At 40.2% G+C, this 25,566-nt stretch overlaps 1 protein-coding gene and 1 pseudogene across 1 annotated transcript in view; one reads left to right on the plus strand and one right to left on the minus strand.

The window, feature by feature from the left end:
* NSUN3 (NOP2/Sun RNA methyltransferase 3) overlaps positions 1–25,566 on the minus strand; it is a 52,671-nt gene that overhangs the window by 18,629 nt on the left and 8,476 nt on the right. The window contains exons 3-5 of the mRNA XM_040980605.1: positions 16,431–16,774; positions 8,782–8,936; positions 7,949–8,070 (exon numbers count right to left, since the gene is read on the minus strand). Of these exons, the coding sequence (XP_040836539.1) occupies positions 7,949–8,070; positions 8,782–8,936; positions 16,431–16,774 (621 nt within the window). The remainder of the gene's footprint in view (positions 1–7,948; positions 8,071–8,781; positions 8,937–16,430; positions 16,775–25,566) is intronic.
* LOC121156919 lies at positions 22,478–23,523 on the plus strand (annotated as a pseudogene).

A 25,566-nucleotide genomic window follows, 5' to 3' on the forward strand; every position in this document is an offset into this window, starting at 1 on the left:
AGGGGGGCAGTGATTAAAATCTTACCAAAGACTAGTGATTAAAACCTCAGCAAAGAGTGAATATAAGAAATCCAGTTTTGTGTTGCTTAAATTAGCAAAGAATAACAGATCACATTGAACCTGTCTAACTTCAAGACAGACTCTTTGATCCACTGTCAAATCTAATCTTTTCATTCACACAATGAAAAAGAAATGAGAAGTTTTCAAAACAACCAGAATTGACTTGATTTTCACATACATGGCAAAGGTACTACATTTAATGGACAAGGCTTATCCCTGACTTAAATAATTTTTAGAAGATGTATTCATTTTATTGGAAAGACAGAGTTAAAGAGAAAAACAGAGACAGAAAGATTTTCCATCCACTGGTTCATGTACCACTGGGCTACAAGAGCTGGAGTTAGACCCATCCGAAATGAGGAGCGTGGAGCTTCCTGCACATCTTCAACATGTGGGCAGGCCCCCACGGCTTTCAGCCACCCTTTGGTGACTTCCAGGGAGCTGGATCAAACAAGTGAAGCAACTGGAGATAAACCGGAACCCATATGGAATGCCAGTGTTTGCATGTAAAAGATTATGCAGTTGAGCCATCATGTCGAACCCAATTAGATGATACTTAAAATGTTACATATGCTTTTATTTTATTTGAAAATCAAAAAGACAAAAAAAATCACCCATTGGCTGGTTCAATATGCAAATGACTATAACAGCCAAGACTGGTACAGACCAATGGGAGGCAGGAATTATCTAGGAAAAGAGCACCCTTGAGGCAGAGTCAGAAAAGAGTGGTTGTTGGATGAACTGCAGACAATTCTACCCTCTGGAAAAAATACAAAGCTTAAGGAAATATACAATTTACTATGTCTTATATTTATTAATTTGTATTTGAAAGATTTAAAGAGAGAATTAGAGACACGGTGAGAGAGATCTTCCTTCTGCTGGTTCACTCCTCAAATGGCTGCAATAGCCAGAGCTGGGCTGGTCTGAAGCAAGGTATCTAGAGCTTTTCCTTCTGGTCTTCTGCATTAGAGCAGGGACCCAAGGACTTGAGCCATCTTACATTGCCCTCCCAGGCAACCAAGCAGGGCACTGGATCTGAAGTGGAGTAGTCAGGACTTGGGCCAGCATCCATTTGGAAGGTCAGCTCCACGGGTGCAAACTTAACCCAGGATACCATGATGCTGGCCCCCAGAAATACACAATTTATACCAAAACAGAGGGAAGGAGTGGCAGGATGGCACATAGGATAAGGGTATGGAAAATATTAGCCAGTTAACAATCCCTTCTACACTGGTAGACAGAGGTGTGGTTGTCAATCCAAACATGATCCCTAATGTATCCATTAAGTCACTACATCATATCCATTAAGGTCACTACAAATCGCAGATGTGGTAGGAGAGGGTAGTGGGGTAGAAGGAAATCCCATAAAAGATAATAGCCTCAATGGGTCCCAAGCTCTAGGGACCCTGCTCAGCATGGGGAGCTTTTGTCAGTTATTGCAAATAAACTTGCTTTCACTTTTGCAACCTCTTTTGGAATTCTGTCTTTATTTCTACACTGAGAAATGGGACTGTGGATCAGGGGATGAAACTCCACACACCCAAGACATAACATACTGGTGGCAAAACCAAGAAGTCATTTCTAGTTTTATCGCCACAGTCAGTATGCTTCCTTTGGAACAGACTCCTTGGTGGGATGGAGTGATCACCAATCATCTCTCCTCCTCTATAGACCAGAGGTCTGGGGAGTCCCTCACCACCAGAGTTAGCATGGCAGAACTCCAATGGAAGAAAAAAACTCCTTTTTCTTTTTCCCCAAGGAAAACTGGGACAAATCCTGGGTCTCCCACGTAAGTGACAGTACCTGAATTCATGAGCTATTATTTACTACCTCCTGTATGCATTAGCAAGAAATTGGACTCTGGCTCAGAACCTCCCACATGACATGCAGGCATCCCTAGTGGCATCTAAACTGGTAAGCACCTGCCCTTGATTTAAACAGGATTGTTGCTGTTGTTGTTTTTCAAACTTCAAGTAAAAAGAAACTTTTTAGAACAACTCCGACAGCTTAGCAAGAAAAGACACCATGCATATAGATAGATTTGGTGTGGTAGACTAAGGAGCTCTCCTGGTTATCTGTAATTGATCCCATAAGATGGCTCCTGAAACTTCTAGAGAACCCTGAGGTCTTTACACAACACAGTTTGAAAATGGCTATCCTAAATAATTTTTGAGCAGAAAACAATGGTTATCCCCTTCAGAGAGAAGTCGTTTGACTCCTGCAGTGGTCATATTATAAGAGAATTAAAGTTTACTTAGAGACATGTTAGTGACTTCATTTAGGTCAACAGCATGGTATGGTCAGACACCTGTAGTGAGTGACAGAATGAGATCAGGGAATAAGAAAACTTTTCTTGTGGAATAAAGAGACACAAGGACTCCTGACAGGCTGGGTTAATCTTGCTTTTTCAGCCTGAAGTCAAATTCTTTGGATCATAAAACAGTTGTTCCCTGCAGAAAGAATATACAGGGTGACAAAAAGAACACAGAACACTGACTGATAATTAAGAATGCTCAGGTAACAAAGAAAGCACTTCTCTGAAGTGAAAAATAACCAGGTCATCTTCTACTATACTTGGTGGCTACTATTCAAAAATCTTGAAAAAAAAAAGATCATTTTTTTTTCTAAATAAAGTTACTTCTTCCAAGGTTCCAAATACTCACAGAATTAATACACTATTGTTCATTACATTTTAAATAGCCATTCAAGCTTTTCAAATTATTAAAGGGAAAATATTTAAATTTTAGATTAGCCTACAAATCTTTCAGATTTTGTGGGGCACAGTGCAATCATTTAACACTTGGTTAACATAAATGTTTTACAAATTGCATAAACACTGGTGGGTTAATGAACACTTAAAGTGTCATTTTAAAGAACTTTATGTCTTAACTTTAACCCTTAATAATCATGAGCCCTCTGTGAAATTTGCACAGCTCTCAAACAAGTTTTCCTTTTTCCATTAGCTCCTTTGCATCCATTCCCTATGTGGAATTAAGGAATGCTTCTATAATACATGCAACTATGCCATTTTGCTACTGAAAGTATTTCAGTAGCTCCTCACAGTACATAAAACAGTTGTGTTAAGTGATGGAGTTATTCAGATTAGGTAATACCCAAATGCACAGATAATTGAGTACTGTCTGACTCAAGAGCAAGAACGGATTGTATAGTGTGGTCTTTCACAGACAAGGTGCACAGATTGCATAGGTTTTTCAGATAGTACAAAGCCACAGAAAAGAAAAACAAAAACTGTATGCTAGTAAATAATATGGCTTTAAATACTTGAAGTACCACCTGGCATCGTGGTGTAACAGGCTAGGCCTCTACTTGCAATGCTGACATCCTGTTTCAGTCCTGGCTGTTCCACTTCTGAGTCAGCATCTCAGTAACATGTGTGGGAAGGTAGTGGAGCCTGGCCCAAGTCCTTGGGCCCCTGGACCCATGTGAGAGATCCAGCCTCTTGACCTTGGCCTGGCCTAGTCCCAAACCCAGCCACTTTGACCAACTGGGGAGTCAATCAGTAGATGGAAGCACTCTCTCTCTCTCTCTTTTTCCATCTATCTCTAACTCTCCATAACTCTGTATTTCCAATAAAATAAGCCAGTATCTTAAATACTAAACCATAAAAAATGCACAGCAAAAAAATAACTAAATAATAAAATCCTTGAGGCACATAGATGCAAAATTCCTCAACAAAATACTAGAAAATAGGAAATATCATTCACCTGTATCTGGAGGGATTTATTCCTGGTAAAAATATGCAAATCAATACATGTGACACTGACAAATCATACAAACAACCTGCAGGAAAAAAACCCTATAATTATCTCAATACATGCAAAAGAGCATTTAATAAAAACAAAATCCATTTATGATTAAAAAAATAAACAAACTGGGCACAGAAAGAACATCCCTCAACAAAATGAAGGCAATACATGACGAGCCCATAGCCTATATCATATTAAATGTGGGAGAGTTGGAAGCATTTCTACTGACATACGAAATAAGATAAGGATGTCCATTTTCAGGTCTGCTATTCAATATAGCTCTGAAAGTTTTAGCCAGAGCCATCAAGCAAGAAAAAAACAAAGGAGTTCAAATTGAAAAGGAGGAAGCCAAATTATTCCCGCTGGCAGATAGTACGATTCTACATATCGGTGGACCAAAGGACTCTACTGACAGACTACTGGAACTCATGAGAGCTTGACAGGAGCAAGCACAGTGGTTCAACGGCTTAATCCTCCATCTGCAAGCACCAGCATCCCATATGGGTATTGGCTTATGTCCTGGCTCCTCTATTTCCCATCCAGCTCCTTGTCTATGGGCAGGGAAAGCAGTGGAGGTTGCCCCAAATCCTTGGTCCCTGAACCCAACTGGCAGACCCACAAGAAGCTCCTTGTTCCTGGCCTAAGAATGGCCCAGTTCCAGCCATTGTGGACATTTTGGGAATGAACCAGCAGATGGAAGATATTCCTTGTATTGTTCCTTCTCTCTATAAATCTGCCCTTTCAGTGGAAAGTTCAGTCTTCAACAAGATACCTCACTCAAAAACTTCTAAGTTTTTGCTCTGTGACTATCCTCACATTTTCTCCCTCCTGAGGACCATCTAATAATGTTCACAATATCAGACCAGGGAATGTCTGCTCGCTTACTTTCTAATTGCTCTTTCAAAATGCAAATAAAGATCTGCTATCAGTCCTTCATAGTCTGAAACTCATCAAATTAATGTACATTTGCATTTTAAATTTTTTTTGTGTCTTAAAGTAGAATAAAAGGGCTATCTTGTGTTAAAGAAAGGTAAAGTAGGGCCTCAGCGCTGTAGCCTAGCAGCTAAAGTCCTCACTTTGAGTGCACCAGGATCCCATATGGGTGCCTATTCCAATCTCTGCAGTCCCACTTCCTATCCAGATCCCTGCTTTGTGGCCTGGGAAAGCAGTACAGGACAACCCAAAGCTTTGGGACCCTACACCCATGTTGGAAAACCCAGAGGTAATTCCTAGCTCCTGGCTTTGGATTGGCTGAGCTCCAGTTGTTGCAGCCACTTGGGGAGTGAACCATCGGATGGAAGATTTCCTCTCTGTCTCTCCTCCTCTCTGTACATCTGCCTTTCCAATAAAAATAAATAAATCTTTAAAAAAAGAAAAAAGAGGAAAAAAGACAGGTAAAGTAGTAACCAAGGGGATTGTGAAGACAGGCCAAGAGACTTCTTTTAAGTGGTGTAGTGACATAATAGAGCTATCTGATGATAAGAGAGAGATTGCTCCTCTAGTCCTCAGAATCTGAGAGCAAACAGGTATGCCACAGGGCAGGAGCCCCAGGGAGTGAAAGGAAGAGAGCCAGAGGGCAAATGATGGCACCATGAGGAGGCCTAGCAGACAAGGAAGAGAGCGAAAGCCCCTCTTCAAAATGGCTTTTTAAGTGGCTTTAAAGGAAAGGTTATGCAACAAGGGCTCCCTCAGGCTCCAGGTAATGATAGGTTAGGGTCCTTTGACTCACAAAAAGGCTTATACAGGTGGGGGAGGTGTGACTTCCAAACTAGTGACCCTGAACTTGCAGCCTGCTTAGGACTGTATCAACATATAGCATTTACTAAAAGGGTAAGAGCAAGAAGATGCACATTGGTGAGATTTCTGCTCCAATTTAGAGGAGAAGGGACTCACAGAGCACTGGAATACGAGTTTTATTTTGACTAGTTGAGTTTTATGTGTTTGGAAATATCTACCAAGTAACTGAACATGTAGATTTAAGGTTAAGCAGACCAATTTGAGCTGAGACATACACTCCTGTTTGAGACAGTCTTTTGTAATAGAGGTCACCAGACTGAGAAAAGGAGTAATATCAATAGACAAATGAAATAAAAAATGAGTCAATCACAAACAAATTAAGAAAAACAGGGAACGCATAACCAAAGAAGAGTGTGTGGTGGAGATGGGGGTGCTGGGGGGGAGGCCAAAGAGGAAGATCATGAATGTCAAGGGAGTAGAATGTGAGAATCAACAAAGTGCAGCAGCCTTTTCAGAGAACAATTCAGCACTGCCATTGAACTGATACTCGGTTCTACTTCTTGCTTGAATCAGAAAAAGGCTAATGCACCTGTTCAATTGGAACAAAGAGACAGTTGTAAAACTTAAAAAAAAAAAGCAGAAGATAATGGGGTCTGGGAGAAGAGTAACAAGTGCCACGCCTGATGTCAACATGGCATGAAGAAGCCTGAGCAGCCAAAAAAGGCCAAGAAGATGGACCAGGAAGAGAGTCCAGAATGGAGATTCTGGCTCCTGACCTTAACCTGGAACAAAGCCAGTTGTGGTGGTCAAATCAAGGAATAAATTAGAGGGATCTTTCAATTTCTAATTTCAAATAAATAAATTGTAAAATTAAAAAAATTATTAAATACACTTTAAAAATAGATCAGGTAAAATCACAAAAATATCTTTTTTTGCCAATTATGGAGTTCTTAGAAACTCTAATAAGAATGGGTTTATAAGGGTATAAGAAATAGGGCCCAGCATGGTAGCCTAGTTAGTAGTGGCTAAAGTCCTTGCCTTGCAAATGCCAGGATCCTCTATGGGAACCGGTTCTAATCCCAGTGACCCCACTTCCCAACCAGATCGCTGCATTGTGGCCTGGAAAGCAGTGGAGGCTGACCCAAAACGTTGGGACCCTGCACCCACATGGATGATCCAGATGAAGCTCCTGGCTTCTGATCAGCGCTGCCCGGTCATTAAGGCTACTTGGGGAGTGAATCATTGGATGGAAGATCATCTTCTCTGTCTCTACTCCTCTCTGTATATCTGACTTTCCCATAAGGTAAATAAATCTTTTTTTTTTTTTAAAGAATATAGGGCCCGGCGTGGTGGCGTAGCAGCTAAAGTCCTCGCCTTGAACACGCCAGGATCCCATATGGGTGCCAGTTCTAATCCCGGCAGCTCCACTTCCCATCCAACTCCTTGCTCGTGGCCTGGGAAAGCAGTGGAGGACTGCCCAAGGCCTTGGGACCCTGCACTTGTGTGGGAGACCTGGAGGAAGTTCCTGGCTACTGGCTTTGGATCAGTAAAGCACCGGCCATGCGCTCACTTGTGGAGTGAATCATTGGACAGAAGATCTTCCTCTCTGTCTCACCTCCTCTCTGTATATCTGACTTTGCAATAAAATTAAATACATCTTTAAAAATTTTTTTTTAAAGTATAAGAAATAAAAGATAAAATACAATGAATTAAAACAAATTAGGAGAAAAAGCAGTATATGGAGTATAAAATACAGAGCCATACCATATCACGAACAGGAAAGAATTCCTTGGTAATGAGGCATAATCTGAAATCATAACAACACTGTACCCAAATATCTCTGTTTTGAAAAAATATATACAAATGCACCTTAAAGGGTTTGTGGAAAAGTGGAATTAAAATATAAGCTTATGTTAGTATAAAATATTTTGCAATCATGTTCAGATTGCTTCATAATAAACACTCTACACATTTGGAAGACCCACTCCATCGCTTGGTAGCCAGGCCATTCTGGAACATTCTTAGAAGGAAACTGAGTACTAACAATGAATAACTGAGTACTAACAACTTCCTAAAAGGGTGACACATCCACAACATTACCAAACAATACATCCTCTTCTTCAGCAACTTTTACAGAGGGATGGAAGGGGCTGCTCGGATTCTGCTAACACAAGGAACACCATGATGAACCTGAGACTACAAAGCCAACAGCCAGCATGCTACATTTCACTGGGGGTGGGTATTACAACCTGAGAAGCAGGTTTTGTTGGAATAATCACTGGCACCTATCCAGGAAGCCCTTTATCTGGGGGCCTGCCATGTTTTGTTGTTCCTATTTGAATAATATGGAAAGCCAAAAGACAGTTTGTATTGACAGTGCTCACCTCAAGAGTTCCATTTGTAGAATAGGCAAACTCCTTCTCTGCCTTATCCTGTGAGCAGCCTTTTGTGAATCTGAAGAGAACAACCAACTTCGATCATTTGAGCATGGAGCGTCAACTAACACCTGGAAAAGCAAATGTACAAACAAGGCAACTCTGAGTGGAAAGTACATTCTCAGGCTCAAAGTAAACAGAGAAGCTATATAAAATATGACAAAGAGCCAAGAAAAAAAGACATTTCTTTTGTAACTGAAAATACAATTTTAGAAAAAATACGTTCAGAAAAAAATTCCTATCTAACTTTCAGCGTTTCTTACTTTCTTTGGGATAGGGAGGGCATAGGAGGACTAGCATTTACTTACACCTACTAATTAGTTTTGACAGTCTTGATTAATACTTTTTAAAAAAAGCCTTAACAGATATTACCCATCTAGGACATCACCAAATGAGTATTTATGAATTCTGAGCATTTATTTCAAGAGTTAATACTGGTTGACTGAAATGACTTTTTAAAAAATTTGATATTCTCATGTGAAATGTTACTGAATTGAACCAATAAGGTGCCCATGTTTGTATATTGACTCCAATAACATCCAATGCTTCAGAGTTACCTTTCAGTTACCTGGAAATACAAAACATTCTATAATCCCTAATCCAACTGGCATTGCTTCTTTGGAACCACACTTACGATCCAATAACTGCCTCTATGGTCATTTTTTCAGAATTTCCCAGAGTACTGAGAAACAGTGTCAGGGCATGTCTGGCAGCAAACAGAAATCAACAGCAAAGCAACATAATTCTCCTATCAATGATTGTGCATCATGATGCAAAAGTACCTTGTCAAACCTCTCAGGCTGAGCTTCTCCTATGTCTCTGCCATCCAATGCAGACACTTTAATTGCATTTATCACGGGCTGTGGGATGAAAGATTCTAATGTCTGCTTTAGCCATCTCAATCTCAGATTATCATACTCATTACAATGAAGATAACCTAAATATAAAGAATGAGAAAGTGTTCAGTGAAGGAAATAGAACTGTTACATTTCTACTTTGCAGGAAATAAATCTCAGAAGGAAGTAAATTCATCATAATTGTACAAAAATAGAACTCAGGGGTAGGTGTTGTGATTATCTTTTATTTAAAAAAAAATATATATAGATATTTACATACTGTAGAAAACATTTTAACAGTTATGCCTACATGGCCTCGCATAAGTTCTCACATTTACTCAACCAAGTTTAATTTTAGGGGTGTAAGCCAGCAGAGAACTATGGATTCTTACAGATATTCTATACTGCCAACACCTCAGATACAGTTCTCATCCAGAAGCACATGTTCAAAGAGTAATTAATATGTTAAATGCACCAGGAGTTTTTAAAAAGTTCATACTGTTGTATCCAAATCAGCTACAGACAAGAGGAGCACTTTCAGTGGAAATTTTAAACAACTGGAATTGACATCTTTAAGATGTCAATTTCTTTTCAGAATGGCAATGGAAATGAAGCATACCTTTACCAAAATGTTCCTGAAGACAAAGCATAATCAAAACAATGGCAACCAGGAGGTAGATGTGATTCAACCAAAGCACACACAGACTGACCAGAAGTGAGTTCATATCAGTACTTTTTGGGGATGCTCAAAGTATATTGCTTGCTGAACTTTTCAATGTCCAATGAATGATGACATCTACTTATTCTCAGTGTGTTTTGAGTAAGCAAGCCAAAGTGCTGGCAGCATGAGCTCATACTTTTTAACTCCATAAAACATTACCATTGTCTTCTACAAAGCTGAAGACATGAAGTTTTCCTTGCAGTCTGGAAAGGATATCCTGATATCTGACATGTAGAGGGTAGCATATTGCAGACCTGGATTTATGTAAGTTAACCTCCTATTAGATGCCCTGCTCAGGGAGGCCTCCAGACATGTCGTCTATTTCTGCATTTTTATGAAGCAGTATAACCAACTTGAAACTTTGCATGGCACACATATATTGTCAAGTTACTCAATCTACACTCAAAGTTTCTATTATATTGTAGATTCTGACAATAAGTATTTGAAGAACACATATATTTTAAATATGCAAATACTATTTAAATTAACACACAGAGATTGAGAGAGAGAGAGAAACACAGTTTTTCCATTTGGTAGTTCAGTTCCTACATGCCCCCAACAGCCAGGGCTGGGGCAGGACAAACCCAAATCTCAACTCAACTCTCAAGGTATCGCCCAAGGATAAAAGACCCAACGATTTGAGCCATCGTGTGCTGCCAGCCAGGATGTGCACCATCTGGAAGCTGGAATCAGAAGTGGAGCCAGGACTCAGACTCAAGTACTCTGATATGAATGTGGATGCCACAAACGACAACTGCACCACTGCGCCCAATGCCCACCACCTAATGTTTAGAAAGACGTGCTAATGCTGCTCAAAGGTTTCAGCACCAAAAAACGATGAATGTTATTTCCTGCACCTTCAGCTATTTTCTCCATATCCTGCACCTCTACATCTTTCATCCAATGCCTTGTGCACAGCGTGTATACGACTCACTTTAGCAAGCGGCATAAAATGTTAACAATTATCTTAAAATATTAAATATTTAAATAACTAGAGCTGAAAATCATGGCAACACTAAACTATATGCCTTGGCAAAATTCTCAACTTAGCATTTTAAAATAGTCACAATTGAAACACAACATTATGCTTTATTGTTGTTTTGCTTAAAGGTTTATTTTACTGAAATGATATTAGGCTGCTTAAACATATCAAAACTTAAAGTGTACAATGCCAAGTTGCATAAATGAGGAAAATTCAAAAAGTTTATGGAAAATTTGATTTATCTTGTAGTTCCACCTATGAAATTTTTACAGCTCCAGTGACTCTATGTGGGTGTGTGTGTGTGTGTGTGTGAGAGAGAGAGAGAGAGAGAGAGAGAGAGAGAGAGAGAGAGAGACTGAAGAGTCCAGTTCTTTAGAGTGCCTGGTTTACTAGGCACTTGTTATAGATGATGCATAGTACTAGCCACTGCAAACACAAAGATAACTGAGAGTTTGTCCTGAGTATCTCTGAAAAACAATACAATAGATGCAACAGCTCTACAGTGAAATCCTTTTCAGACTGCAGCTGTCTCTAATGTGACACAATTTAGTTAACTTCTCACACTCCACTACCTTTTTTTAATGAAGACAAAAAATAATCAACTTACACTGTGCAAGAATTAAATGACAATGATGCACATATATTTCAGCAATCCAACTGTTTCCTCAGAGTCCTAGGATTTCAGAAAGACTTGTACGTGAAGATATAACACAAGATATTTGAAGTAAAGATAACTAAAAAAAATCTTGAAAATCATAGATGCATGTGATGTGATTAACATTGCTTTTATAAACACAAAGTATTCCAAACTATTATTTTTATCATTACTACACAGAAAAACACACCTAATACAGACCAGTTTAGACAAGGCATTCCACAGAGGTTGATCCATGAGGTAAAACTTGAAGGAGTTAGTGGGGAATAAAGGAAGGACAAATTAGAACGTGCAATTCCGTGGAGAAGGAAACAGTTAAGGGAGAGGGCAAAAGCCGTTCACACACAAAAAGCAGAGTGTCTAACGTTCTCAACTATCAAAGCCTATACAGACCTTAAAAATTGTTACCCAAGAGAATCTCATGCAGGAAGAGACATAACTTTCAGCAAGAAAGCTGACTCAATCACATTTCCTAGCTGGGTCTGCCTACTCTACTCACTCTATTTAGAAAAAGAAATGTGGGACTAACACAGTGATGCATTGGGTTTAGTTGCTGACATGCTGGTATTCCTTTCCGCAGTGCCAGTTTGAGTTCCAGCAACTTTGAATTAAGCTTCCAGGGAATGTGCGAGAGAATGCAGTGGGAAAGGCTGCAAGGACTTGGGCCCTTCCACCCACATGGAAAACCAGAATGGGGTTCCGGGGTGCTGGATTAAGTTTAGTCCAGCCAAAACCACTGTAGCCACGTGAGAGGTAAACTGGTGGATGGAAGATCTCTTTCTCTCGCTTTGTCACTCTGCCTTTCATATAGATAAAATAAATCTGCGGGTAAAAAGAACCAAACTTACTGGCCATTTTCTGTGTAAGCAAAGACATTCTAGAGTACAGGCTGAGAAAAAAAAAAATTGTCAGTTTTATCACTGAGCCAGGAAACCAGCTACACTGTCAGAAAAGTAGACTAATTTTTAAAAATCAACCTAAACATGAGATTTTTAATCATCTGAAGCTCTGACCTTCTTGGCCCAGAAAAAGTCCAGTTCTAATCCGAAGAAATCTGGTGTTAAAATGCACACTTAGGGCAGCCATCATCACATTAAGTTTGCTTATAAAAGCTTTGATTAGCATTGCTTCTACATTCCAAATTCAAGCACTGTAGCTAACCTAATTTGAAATTTAAGCATCAGCATGAAGACATCTGTACTTCTTAGCGAACCATTATCATTAGTCCTACTTAGACAAAAAGCTACTTTCCTTGAAACATGCCTGTGGTTCATTGCCCTTGATGTATGAATAGGAATATTTCTTCCCCACTTTAAACTCCCAGAATTTATCAGTTAGTCTTTGGGTTCCTCATCAAATCAACTTCCCTACCATAAATGTGTAAAATATTTACAGCCTACTAATAAAGATAATTTAAAGTTAGAATGTCCTCTCTTTAAGAAAGTATCCTAATTTGACATTCCTTTTCCATCTTTTATAATACTAAAACTTCTATATCAAGAACTAATGAATATAAACCTTACAGCAACCAATATAATGAGGAAGTAAAAACAAACACGAGTTCCTATTTATAATACATGAGTCCATAGAACTTCAGCTGAATATACAAAAATAACAAGGTAACCTTATAACACAATCTAGTTTGCTGTGATTTCCTACACTTCAATAATAGAGTTTTTAGCGGAGACTATAATATACAATATATTTCTTCTATGTGGTGACAACCACAAATGGATTTGCACGTCTCATTAAAATTTATGTGAATGGCCAACAAACTCATGGAAGAAAATGTTCAAGATCACTAACCCAGCAGGAAAATGCAAATAAAATCACAATGGTACTTCAACTCACCCCTGTAAGAATGGCTATTATCTAAAACTCAAAAAACGATAAATGATGGTGATGATATGAAGAGGAAAGACAGTATGGAAAACCCTCAGAAATCTGCAAATCTGAAAATCCAGGCTTCTCGCTTCCAGAATTAACCCAAAGGAAATGAAATCAGCATATGAAAGAGGTACCTATTTCCAGGTCACAAGGGCTAAGACATGGAATCAATCTAGACGTCCATCAAGGATAACTGGATAAAGAAACAACAGATGAGGTCTGGTGGCGTGGCCTAGCAGCTAAAGTCCTCGCCTTGAACACGCCAGGATCCCATATGGGCGCCGGTTCTAATCCCGGCAACTCCACTTCCCATCCAGCTCCCTGCTTGTGGCCTGGGAAAGCAGTGGAGGACAGCCCAAGGCTTTGGGACCCTGCACCTGTGCGGGATACCCAGAAGTTCCTGGATCCTGGCTTTGGATCGGCATAGCATCGGTTGTTGCGCTCACTTGGGGGGGTGAATCATTGGACGGAAGATCTTCCTCTCTGTCTCTTCTCCCTGCATATCTGACTTTCCAATAAATAAATAAATCTTAAAAAAAAAAGAAACAACAGATGACTGGAATATGCAAACATGTTATATATATATATATATATATATATATACATACAAAGGAATATTACTCAGCTATATTAAAGAATGAAAAAACTTGTCTTTTGCAACAAAATTGATGTAACTGGAAACCATTAGGCTTATGAAAACAAACCAGTCACAAATGACAAACATAATCTCTGATTAGTGGTAACTATTATACAAACTACAATAAAATGCCATATATATATATATGTATGCACATATGTATATTCACACAGATACATATTCACACATGTCAGCAAAACTGACATTTTGGGATCTGATTATTGTTCATAGTCCTTAGCTATACTCTTGAGGAATTCTCTTAAAATTTCTTCAACAAGAAATATTCTCAAAGAAATTAAAACTTATCACCCTTCAAATTGTAGTATGTACACCTACCTTACAAATACATATTTTCTAAGGATAAGAAGGGTAGGGTAATTTCAAGCCACTTGCTTCCTAAAAGAGGTGACAAGTAGGGCATCTCCAACTTTATAAATGAAAACCAAGCAACCAGCCATAGAAAACATTGGTAAGGCAAGTTATGACAAAGTGGACAGACATCCAGAATGCCAAAAAAAAGCAAGTTAGCACACAGGCTAAGAAAGTGAATGATCCAGTGCTGGCACAGTGGTGTAGCAAGCTAAACCTCAGCCTGGAGTCCCAGCATTCAATGCAGATATCAATACAAGTCTCAATTGCTGCACTTCCTCATAATGGCCAGAGACAGCAGAAGAGAATGACTCAAGTGTTTGGGCCCCCGGACCCACGTGGGAGACCCAGATACAGCCCCTGGCTCCACTGCAGCCATTTGGGCTGTGAACCAGAGGATGGGAGATCTTTCTGTCACTTTTCCTTCTTTCTTTCTAACTCTGCCTTTCAAATAAATCAATCTTAAAAACAAAGCCCTAAATCCAAAAGAATGTGAGTAAATCTAGCCACTAGGCAAGGTTGCTGCTTACACTTAAGATGGTGTCAAATTCTTTCCATTTCCCCAAATTGAAAAATGGATTGAAAAAAATTAATACTGACATAATGCTTAATGAAAGTCCATATATGAGATGGGGTTATAATTCAGAAAATTAAATAAATACTGAAACTACTGCAACGCATTCGTCTCTATTTACATCTGCTTATCTGTGTGAACAACAAAATTTGTATCTTCAAAGTTATCAAACAAAACTCAGAATCAACAACTTATTTAGCAATAACTGATATTTTCTCGAAGAAACATGAAATAGATTTAAACTGAGGGGAGTGGACTAGCATTTACATAGTAATTAAAATGTCACGTGGAACACTACTTCCCCTGTCAGAGTGGTTGGTTTGATCTGCTATCCCTATTTCCAATCCAGCTTCCTGCTAATGCACACCCTGGGAAGCAGCCACGCTCTCTCCACATATGGGCTGCTGTTGATCTGGATGCCTGGCAAGCATCCCAGTAGAGACGAAAAGCAGAGGCCACCCTGTGCACATGCAAGGCTGTACATGAAGTCATGGAAGACCTGACCCCAGAGACTGAATTTCAACTCATTAAATTTTTAAATTTTAATTACATACTGAAACAATATTTTCAATATACTGGGTCATAATGCATCATTCAATTGAGCTTCATCTTTGTAATGGTACTATTCAACAATTTTAAATTAAATATGTACTTCACGTTATATTTCTACTGGACAGAACTGATTTAGAAATATGTGGTTCAGGCCTGACACAATGGCTTAGTGATAATATCCTCATCCTGTAAGGGCTGGGGTCCCATATGGATGCCAGTTCATGTCCTAGCTGTTCTACTTCCCACCAAGCTTCCTGCTTATAGCTTGGGAAGGTAGTAGAAGATGGTCCAAGGCCTTGGGACTCTGCACCTGCATGCTGCATAGGAAATCTGAAACTCCTGGCTTCAGATCAGTTCAGCTCTAGCTGTTGTGACCATCTGGGGAGTGAACTAGTGGATAGATCTTTCTCTCTAGTTCTCCTTCTCTGTGTGGATCGGATATGCCTTTCCAATAAAAATGAATCTTAAAAAGGAGAAAAAGGAAAGAAAGAAGGAAGGAAGGAAAGAAAAAAGGGAGGGAGATAGGAAAGAAGGAAGAAAGGGAGAAAGAAAAGAGAGAGAGAGAGAAGAAAAGAAAAAAAGAGAAAAAAAAAGAAAACAAGGAGGAAAGTTGTGGTTCAAGGTTACAAAAGCAAATGGTGGTGTTTTGCTAATGTGAGCCTGGTATTGCCAAGCAGCATGCTGAACCATTTGGGGTAGCAGCATCCCAATTACACTGTTGGTTCAAGTCCTGGCTGCTGTAGGTTTGGGAATATGTCAGCTAAGAGGGAGACCCAGATGGCATTCAGGGATCCTGGCTCAGCCTGGCACAACTCTGGACATGGGAACCATTTGGGCAGTACCCCAATGGATAGAAGAGCTTTCTCTCTCCATGTGTCACTTTGCCTTTTTGTTCTGTTGTATAGAAGTATGACCAGAATATAAGATTCTCACACACGAAACTAAATAACAAAATTTTAAAATCTCTCTCATGGGCTTATCAGCATTTATATTATTGGACATATTTGTGTTTAAAAACTGCAGTTTTGTTCCCAATTACCTAGTAGGATTAAGCAGCTTGAACAAGATGTTTAGTTATACTTACTGATTTCTTCATTCTTCTCCATAGGCTCATGGTTCTCAGGCTTCCTACATTTGCAAAGTCAATCTTTATTTCTTCACCAATACATTGTAAGGTGATTTATAACATATGGACATTTAAAGGCTGAAACACACTACCTGGATAAGCACACTGTAGTAGCGCTACTGATTTCCCACCAGGAGCAGCACACAAATCCAGGACCTTCTCCCCATCCTGTACTTCCAGAGCCAGTACTGGGAGAAGAGAAGCAGCATTTAAAAGATAGTATTTTTTCAGATTTCCAATTTGATGTCTTTCTGAAGGCATCCGGTCTGGAGTTCTGCTAAGGTAACACTTCATGGACTTAGGAGAGTAGGGAAAAGATCCTTCAAAGAGCTTGTGATAGCCTTTCAAATGTAAATCCTTCTCCATTTCAAAAGGGTAATTGAATCTGTTGAGCAGGACAGCATATTGCCAGCATGAGGGAGATATTAGGATATCCCTAGAAATGCAAAAAAGACACAGCGATATTTATATACACACATCAATACAGTTTTGTGTTACTGAATGAATGCAATTCTAGTTTAACACTCCACAAATCCATGATTTTGAAAAACAGGAACAATATTCCTGACTTTGTCATTTTGCATCATGAGGCTCTGATATAACTCAACCCAGCACTGTTATAATCCTGTCTTTCTTTCAAAAGTTTGCTATTCTATTCACTGTAGCTTTTTAAAATTTACTTTTGATCACTAAAATATTGTAGTATAATTACTGAATTTTCTTAAGTTCTGCAGAGAAGGGGTGCCTCACCACATCAGGCTCATTTCTCCCTGCAGAACAGTTTGCCACAACATGTGACCTGAGTTTATGTAACTCTACATCTGCCAAAATGAATTCTTCTCTATCACTCTTTGTGCAGAAGAATATCTAGATTACAGGCAAAATTTAAAAGCAGCAACTTTTTAAAGTTTTATTTTCTATTTGAAAAGCAGGTTTTACAGAGAGAGTGAAATAGAGAAGGTCTTCCATCTGCTGATTCATTTCTGAAATGGTACAATGGCCAGAGCTGAGCTGATCTAAAGCTGAGAGCCAGGTGCATCTTTCGGCGTCTCCCACGTGGTGGCAGGGACCCAAGGACTTGGTCCACGCTCTGTTGCTTTCTCAGAGCATAAACAGAAAGCTGGATGGGAAGTGCAGCAGCCAGGACAGGAAATGACATCTATAAGGGAGGTTGGCATCACAGGGTGTTCCACTGCACCAGCCTCACAGCAACTTTTTTTTTAAGGAAAGTCTATATTTTTTGAAAGGCAGAATTACAGAGAAATATAGAGGTCTTCTATCTGTTGGCTCATACCCCAAATGAGCCAGTCCAAAGCCAGGAACCAGTAGCTTCTTTCGGTCTCCCATTTGGGTGCAAATGCCAAATAACTTGGGTCATTCTCCATTGCTTTTCCCAGGTACATCAGTAAGGAGCTGGATCAGAAGTGAAGCAGCCAGAACTTGAACCAGTATCCCACACGAAATGCCAGTTGCAGGCAGTGGCTTTACTTTCTCTACAACACTGGCTCTCAAATCAACAATTAATGTTGGAGGGAAAAGTATTATCAAAAGAGGGTGTTTGAAACAATCGGTGATAATGTTTTCCTCTGATGAGGATATGAAATGTTTTCCGCAGTGAATTCTACAGTAATGGAGTTAATGAGGCATTGAGTGCTCAGATGCTGCACACACAAGGATGACTTAAAAATCATACACAAACGGTTCAGACTTAGCCTCCTACAGCCGTACTTGCCTAAATTTGTATTCAGTCCTACAGTTAGATCTCTTGACAATCACAAGCTCACATCAACTGACAGATGATGCAGCAGGAAATATTTAATTTATTTCCTAGCTGACCTTTCTAGCTGAGTTATTCAGAAGCCTCATTAACCATGGTCAATTAAATAAATTCCAGCTGCTACTCACCCTGGAGTTGCCTATGTGAGGAATGGCTGGGTTGAAGTGTAACACCTGTGACTGCAGGTATGCTGTGTGAATTTCAATCTAGGGTGAACATGTGGGACTGCTTTCTCTTTTCAACGCCTCTCCATTTGGACTGTGTCACAAGCACCTGGTTTTCTGGTTTCAGCTATTTTTAGGATGAAAATAAAGGGACTCAGAAATTTTAATGTGCATAAAAGCCTTAAAAAAAAAACTGGGCCATGCAGTTTTTGAAACAGGTCTTAGGTAGAACCAGCTGTTCACATTTCTAAGCGTTTGAGCCACATCAAAGCTGTTGGTTCCCAGGGGTACCCTTTGGGAACTCCTTCAAAAATAAAAGATCTGTGAATACTAGTGTTGCAAAGCTTTAGGCAGAATATCCTAATGTTATTTGCTAAGTAGGGCAAAATGTATCCAGTGTTGTGAGCCATGAGTAAGAGAGGAATGGTCAGAAACTTTTTTACACACTGCAGTGGATTGGTTTACATCAGATGCCTACCGCCTAGCTAATAAAGGGCAGAACACATTGTTAGGACTTACTAGATTATTGAGATCAAAGAGTTAATTTTTAAAACTGATAAGATGGGTAACAAATACTAAATCTCAAATCTGATAATTTGGATGCCAGCACCAAGCTTCCACCTTCCTCGTAAAGACAGTTCAGGGCTGGAAAGGGATTCAGAAGGAGAGGCTGTGTATGGAAGAATGTAACTGTTAACAAGGCAGGAATTACTGACAGGAGCTTTAGAATAAACAGCCAATTATGAAAACGTCGGTTGCAGGTTCAATAACAGGAAGTTTTTGTAGCCCTCATTGCTGGTGTAGTTTTTTGAGAAACCTGTGAGAACACTGTTGGCTTGATCTTACCATGGGTAAGACCCATCAGCACATTCTACATGAGCAAGTGTTGCTAAACTTGATGAGCTAAGATCCTCTACATAGAATCACCATGGAAGTGACAAGTGCAAATGAAGGCTGATAGAAATGTCTCACTGTGGCCAAAAAAGTAACCCAAATCAAAAGAATTGGTGGTTTTTTAGTGTTGGATGTTCTTAGTCCAGGAACAGTAAGCCTCATTAAGCCTCATTGGGTTGGCATTTAAAAAGGAAAGTGGATGGAAAAGACTGGATCATAGGATGAGGCAAGAAGCAGAGAGCTGACATGAACTTTAGCATTAATTGGTCAGCTAAAGATAATTTGTTAAATATTCATGGATAGAGGTATAGTAACCCCAACTAGGACTACAGAAGTATTAAAAGCATTACATTTGCAGAAGATTAATATCTTTAACTGAATACAAATGTCTCACCATTTAGTTCTATTTCTTTCAGACCTCTTAATAAAGGTTATGACTAATTGTGGATTTCCTTTCAAGCAATCTTTTAAGAGGATTTTTTTTCATTAAGAATATTTTAATTTTGCATAGTATGCAACGTGTTGGATTTTAAAGCATGAGTAGCAGAAAATGAGGACACATACCCCAGGACAAAAGCAACAGCACATGTACAGGCACATAGGTACAAAGACAACTATGGTTGTGTGAGGAATTAGCTGCCCAACGTGACTGATTGCAGAAGATTATACAGACTAGGTATAATATGCTAAAGTTTCTGCATTTTAAAAGTGATGAGAAGCCACTAAAAAGACTTTGGGGTTGGAAAGTTCAATCATATTTTAAAAATCGAGACAGAAATACACAGAAATATCTTACCAAAACAAAAGGCCTTAATTAGAATATGTAAAATTGCTGCACATAGCCTCTACTAAGCTCTTTGAATGTCTTGCAAAAAATTCCTTGAACCTTTACAAGTCTCCCTCTCTTTGGGATGACCTTTTCTTGCCTTCCTGTTTTCCCTTCAAGGGGCTACAACTCCCCGAGGAAGCCTTTCTATGTATAACCCAATCAACAGGTGCCACTTTCTTCTGACACTTCGTGCAAATTACTGATCGATGTTTACAATGTGCATTTTGCATGCTTACCTCCAAGAACCATTACATCACCTTGAAAGCCAATCATGACCCACATTTTAGAGGTAAGGACCGGAGGTACACATGGGCAAGAACAGAGAATTTCCATTCCAACTCTCTCCTAGTGCCTGTGCCCCTGAGCTCCCTTTAACAAGCCCATGAACCCTAACAATAATTTGTCATATGCTGTACATTGGACCAGTTGTGACAGGTCCAGTGCAAAGAAAAGTCTGCTTATGCTGAGGCTTCCTAGCTCTGAGAAAGCAAACTGGGTGTGTGTTACAGTGTGTCACAGCTCCCCTACACCAACTTGCCATTGACTTCCCTTCTCCCCCCACATCCACAAAAACACCTCTCTGCAATTTCCCTGGGTAAACTGCATCCTGGGGATGGAACCGCTGGGATTACTGAAGTTCAAAGTTGGATCAGTGAGCAAATAGCCCTTTAAGTAGTACATAATGAAGAATAAGGCTCAAGAAGACAGTGGCAAGCATCACACTGCAGACTTCCTCCCAAGACTCATGATTATGAAGTCTGAAGCTGCTCCATTTACTGCTTCTGAAGTCCAGAGAAAGGCAAAGTGTAGCAGCAGAGGACACAGTTGGGATTCATAAAATCACTGACCTGAAAATATGACAGAATCCATTCACACTCTGAAAAAAAAATGTACCTGAAGATACATTTTAGGTACATATCAAAATTTTGTAATATTTAAGGATGCCATTTCTGGCACACTGTAAAAATAAAAAATTTAAAATGCAAATTATGCCACTTTTTAAAATTTCCCAGTGAAACCCAAATATCAGAATGATTCTGATATTCCTAACTATCAATTTAAAAATTCACTGGTTGGGTATTTGGTCTGGGTGATAAGATGATGTTTGGGAATCCTGCATATTGGAAAGTCTGGGTTTGAGCTCTGGGGAGGCTTCCAATCCCAGTTTCTTACTAGTGTGCACCCTGGGAGGCAGCAGGCCATGCCTCAAGTAGCTGAGTCCTTGATATTCATGTCAGAATCTGAGCCTAAGATTCTGGTTTTCAGCTTCTGCATGGTCCAAAGTCAGCTACTGGAAGGTCTGAGGAGTAAACCAGTTCATGAGGGATCTCTGCCTTTCATTCTCCCTTCCTGATAATCTTTAAAAATTCATAAATGATTCCTTTTTAATAGGTAGAAAATTACTAATTATCTCTCCACCTTCACTCTACCTGATGTAATTTTATCCTAATACATCTTCATAGCTGAAATCTTTTTTTAAAGGAGTAGCATTTTTACACTTTTACATTTACTAATTTGAAAGACAGAAACAGTAGTGATTTCAAGTCTTTGACTCAAACCCAGGCACTAGGACAGGAGATGCAGATGTTGCAAGAACTTTTTTTTAAAGATTTATTTTATTTTTTTATTGGAAAAGGAGATATATAGAGAGTAGGAGAGAAAGACTTTCCACCTGCTGATTCATGCCCCAAGTGGCTGTTACCTCCAGAGCTGAGCAGATCCGAAGCCAGGAGACAGGAGTTTCCTTCGCGTCTCCCATGCAAGTGCAGGGTCCCAAGAATTTGGGCCATCCTAGACTGCTTTCCCAGGCCACAAGCAGGGAACTGTATGGGAAGTGGAGAAGCCGGGGTATGTACCTGCACCCATATGAGTACCTGTCGGTCTAAGGCTAGGCTATTGCACTGAGCCGCAAGAAATTTCTCAGCCATTGCATCAAATACTTGCCCCCATTTTTTCTTTTAAATACACTATTATATTTTTCTGCATGTATGCATAAGCACACACATGTATTTCCCCCTCCTACACACTCCCATGGACTTAAGTCTTTAAGGTTAATAGTAATTTCTGTGGAGGTTGGAGAGAAGGTGAAAGGGAGGGTGGAAGGTAAAGTTTCTGAGCCTATGGAACTGCATCACGAAGAAATAAGAGTTGGGGATGATCCAGGGCAGGTGGGGATCTGCCAGCTTCCTCCTCGGTCCCTCAGGACTGCCTGCGTGCTTTCCCCGGGTGAGGGACTGCCCACGGGTGGGACTGAAGCCTGGATTGGGCACAGGGAGAGTTATTTGGGGTCATTTGCAGTGTTCGAGTTTGGGTAGCATTTGTTTATCCTCTCAATCACTAGACCTCATCAAGGAAAGGGGAGGCAGAGACATGTGCAGAGAAAAAATAAGAATGGAACAGTGGTGTTGTGTGTGAGGCAGGCTAGTGAGCACCCAGACAGGACAAATTCCTGCCTTTTATTCATGTTTTCATAAAATGAGGAGCGATTTCAAGGAGCAGCTGATCAAAATAGTGTTCAATGTCCACCCACTTGAGAACCTGAAGCTGTACATCAGCAGCCGGCCACCAGTGGTGTTCTTTTATGAGCAGCGTCAGCGCGTGGCAACAGCTTTCCTGGCCTTGGCCTATTCCTTCAAAATCAAGGAGATTAAATCGCCAGAAATGGCAGAGGCTTGGAATACCTTTCTGCTGCAGTTCAATGATTTGGATGTCTGTGTTTCAGAGAATGAAACACTGAAGCATCCCACTAACGACACCACAACTCCAGAAAGCACAATGACCAGTGGGCAGGCCAGATGTCCACCCTGTCCCCTCGGGCTCTGGAGGATTCAGGCCCAATAAACATTTCCATTGCAATCACTCCTATCCTGGACCCACTGAAACCCTTCAGAGGGTACTCTAGCAATGTTACCCATCCCATCTGTCCTCAACCATTTGGGGGCATCAGATTAGATTTTCAGGTATGGAAGCACATGAGGAGATAAACATTACATTTACCCTGCCAGCAGCTTGGAGCTTGGGTGACTGTGCTCCCCAAAGTCACTATGAGCAAGTGGTGTTCACAACCTACATGTGACACTTGCGGCCACCCCCGGAGTGTTCCCAGTTACTGTACAGCCACTGCACTGTGATCCTGACATGTACAGCAAAACCATGCTCTCGCACAAGATCTTCATGACCACCAGAGATGCCAACACAAAATACGCTCAAGATTACAATCCTTTCTGGTGTTCCAAGGGGGAAATGTCTATTATGCTTTAAATCTCAAGCTTACAGTTATGGTTCCAAATGATGATCGTTCATTAATAAATCTGCATCTCATGCACACCAGTTACTTCCTCTTCGTGATGGGAGTGATCACAATGTTTTGCTATGCAGTTACCAAAGGCAGACCAAGCAAATTGCGCCAGAGCAATCCCAAATTTGGTCCTGAGAAGGTGGCTTTTGCTGAAGCCTAATCCCACAGCTGCCTGTTTCCTGAGAGAGACTGAAAGAACCATCATCATTGCCTGCTGAACCCAGCCTGGCCTGGCCACTCTGAATACATGATCGTTCAGTGTTGGGTTACTCCAGCCAAAGACAGTTCAAGTGCCTGTAACTGATTTGTACACATTTATAAAAACCTACTTGGAAACTGGTCCAATGATGCACGTGCTTTGCGCTGGGTACAGCCAGAGTTCTTCCACCTTACTGTGGATCTTGGGGGCCGGGCAGGATACCTCCACATAGTGCTAGACATGATGTGGGGGTCTTGCTGCGGGGGAACAGGTGGTGAACTTTCCACCAAGATGTCAGGCACATCTCTGCAGGGGTAGGTTCAAAGTTGGCTTTGGTTCATATCAGCCCAGTGTGTACAGAAATGCTTGAAACAATCTGTAGCTTTGATATGATCTTGCAGCTCCAAAGCAAATCTATTTTGTGGATTCTCTGTGTATGTGGCTTTCTGATAGTAACAGCAGTAATACCTTTTCTGCATTTTGCTTGCAAGGAAACATACCAAACTCAGTTTTGGGTTACTTTTGGAAGACACACAAGTAAAATAGTCACATTTAACAACAAAAACCAAAAAACCAAATAAGAGTTAAAAGGGTACTTCTGGACTAACACTATGGCACGGTAGGCTAAGCCTCCTGCTATGGCACCAGCATCCCTTATGGGCACCAGTCAATGTCCTGGCTGCTCCACTTTCCAATCCAGCTCTCTGCTTATGGCCTGGGGAAGCAGCACAGGATGGCTCCTGTCCTTGGGCCCCTACTGCCCATGTGCGAGACCCATACAAAAACTCTTGGCTCCTGGCCATTACATTGGCCCAGCTCTGGCCACTAAGGCCATCTGGCAAATGAATCACTGACATGAAAATCTATCCCTTTCTCTCCTTCTCTCCATAACCCTACCTTTTGGAAAAAAAAATATATATAAAATATAAACAAAATGAAAAAAGGTAATGTCTAAATGCAGTTATCAATATTATGTTTGAAATTCATCGGCTCTTATTAATTTGATAATTATAAACATTTGAAGTAGAAATTAATATGAAATTATCTCAATGAAATGGGCTATTATTTTCAAACAGCCATGCATGAATATAACTTTCTTGATCATATGAGGCTTTAACATAAACTTTATTCCCATTCTGCTATTTTCATAACGGCTAAGAAAAACCATAAATAAATACGTGGATAACTGTTTTGTAATGGTGATGTAGCTCAGTTTAGTGGGCGATCATCCCAGGTGATCATCATTGTCATCAACCAATTACAGCATCATTGGTGGGGATGGTGTCTGCTGGAAGGCTTCCTCCTGCTCCCCCCTTCTTTACCTTTAAATTCTGTAACCTGTGTGTAATAAAGCGGACATTCCTCACCAGCTTGTTTCCAGTGGTTCTTGTGGTCAAGGCCACCGTCCGGTGACCTCGGGGCCTACTGGCAGGTTTAAAAACCCAGAGACACTTTAAATTCTGAATTACACCCCAAAATTACAGAATGGACTATCATAACTGCTCACAAATGAATTTTTTTCTGTGTACTCAACTGTGTGTCTCCTTTTGTTGAAAGCAAAAGCCTTGAGTTGCCAAAGAGTGTTAGTTGCTAATTATTTGCTTTGTTACCTTTTATAATGGTATTCAGTTATTTCTAGTACATGGCTGTTTTGACATCTAAAAGTCATGATGGTAATAACGCACCTTTCTTTGTAAAGTGAGAGAAGGAAACGGAATGGAAGGCTTGGACAGGAGAATGAACATTCTTTCAGGGCCAGAGAGAATCAAAGGAACATTCTGAACTTGCATAAGGATCTGGAAATTGATTGTTGCAACCTGCCTATGAAGATCTATCTGATAAGTCTTTTTACTTAATTATCTATTTTTCAATTATTCTTGAAAGGCAGAAACAAAGAGGAGTGAGACAGAAGGGGAGAGAGAGCGGGAGAGAGAGAGGGAGGGAGAGAGGGAGACAGACAGAGGGAGACAGACAGAGACAGCCTCAGCCTGTAAGACAGAAACTCCATGCAGCATCATTACCAGGAAGATGGATCAGAAGTGAGACCAAAACTGGAAACAGGCATTC

Source organism: Ochotona curzoniae, unplaced genomic scaffold, assembly GCF_017591425.1.
Source record: "Ochotona curzoniae isolate NIBS_2020 unplaced genomic scaffold, NIBS_Ocur_1.0 contig_3498, whole genome shotgun sequence".
In the NCBI taxonomy this organism is placed as follows: Eukaryota; Metazoa; Chordata; class Mammalia; order Lagomorpha; family Ochotonidae; genus Ochotona; species Ochotona curzoniae.